The sequence below is a fragment of the Mandrillus leucophaeus genome, unplaced genomic scaffold (assembly GCF_000951045.1).
Source record: "Mandrillus leucophaeus isolate KB7577 unplaced genomic scaffold, Mleu.le_1.0 Scaffold68, whole genome shotgun sequence".
NCBI lineage: Eukaryota > Metazoa > Chordata > Mammalia > Primates > Cercopithecidae > Mandrillus > Mandrillus leucophaeus.
Window position 1 is genome coordinate 3,523,613 of NW_012107363.1, and position 1,519 is coordinate 3,525,131.

Below are 1,519 nucleotides of genomic sequence, written 5' to 3' on the forward strand. Positions count from 1 at the left end.
TCACTCATTCACTCACTCATTCACTCACTCACTCACTCATTCACTCACTCATTCACTCAACCACTCACTCATTCACTCATTCACTCATTCACTCACTCATTCACTCAACCACTCACTCATTCACTCATTCACTCATTCACTCACTCATTCACTCAACCACTGATTCACTCAACCACTCATTCACTCATTCACTCACTCATTCAATCATTCGCTCAGTCACTCATTCATTCACTCACTTATTCACTCACTCTTCACTCACTTATTCACTCACCCATTCACTCACTCATTCACTCACTCATTCATTCATTCACTTACCCATTCATTCACTCACTCTCTCATTCACTCACTTATTTACTCACTCAGTCACTCATTCCTTCACCCACTCACTCATTCACTCATTCACTCACTCACTCACTCACTCACTCACTCTCTCACTCTCTCACTGGGCCCGGCCTGTCCACCCTCCAGTGTCCTCCACTCTTCCTCAGCACAGACTTGTCCTGCATGGTGGGCAGCCCCCTCCTCAGCACAGACTTGTCCTCCATGGTGGGGCCCTGATGAGCCCATGCAGGGGGAGCCCTTCGCCTGCCTGACCCACCAAGAGCCTCTGCCCAGGGTCAGCATGGGACTTACAGATGGCCGAGAACCCCCACAAAGGAGGACCTGTGGATTCTGCCTGGGGGATGAGCACAATGTGGGGAAGCTCTGGGCTGGGGAGGGAGGCCTGTGGGGAGGGACCCAGGATCCCAGCCACACATCCAAACATGTCAGGGGTGGCAGGTCCTATGAGCTGTGTTCTATCCTTCTACCGACTGCAGTGGAAGCTGGAGGGTGGGGTGGTCAGGGAGGGGCTTCCCACAGGCTGAGTCCCAGCCTCTGATAGTGCTGGTCAGCCTGGAGTTGGAGTGGGATGGGGAACGAATCTATTATTATTCTTAGAAGAAGTTCGCTTTGGAGATGAAGTGGGGGAAATACAGCCCACCCCAGCCTTCATTGCGCCAACAGCCCAGGCTTTATAAACTGTCAGGCCAACCTACACATACCCTGTGGACACCATGCTTGTGTGTAACCTCAGGAGAGAAAGGCCTCACTACCCGGCCAGGTGGGCAGAGGCTCAGCGATTACCCCAGATACCCAGGGGACCTGGCCCTGAAGTCCAGCAGTGCCAGACTGCCTGTGACCCACCTCCGGGCCTTCACATACACTGTGTCCTCTGCGGGACACCGTTCCCCTCTCCTATCTCCGATCCCCTCCCTGACCCCAGCTCGCAGGACGTCCTGCAGGGGACCCTTTCCTCATCGGAGCCAGGTCTCTTTTCCAGATGTTCAAGCTGCTGTCCAGAGCCTATGCTGACGTCCACCCCATGATGATGGACAGGTCGGAGAACAGGTGTGGAGGCAACTTCCTGAAGAGGGGGAGCATCATCAATGGGGCGGACTGGTACAGCTTCACAGGAGGTGCGACTTCTGCGGGGAGGGGCTGGGGTGGGAGTCGGGGAGTGCAGAGGCTGGATGGGGCG

General features: G+C 54.9%; 1 protein-coding gene across 3 annotated transcripts in view; it reads left to right on the forward strand.

The window, feature by feature from the left end:
• CPZ (carboxypeptidase Z) overlaps positions 1 to 1,519 on the forward strand; it is a 34,546-nt gene that overhangs the window by 25,301 nt on the left and 7,726 nt on the right. For all 3 annotated transcript variants that reach the window (XM_012002179.1, XM_012002177.1, XM_012002178.1), the window contains one exon: positions 1,322 to 1,457. In XM_012002179.1, coding sequence (XP_011857569.1) covers positions 1,322 to 1,457 — 136 coding nt within the window. The remainder of the gene's footprint in view (positions 1 to 1,321; positions 1,458 to 1,519) is intronic.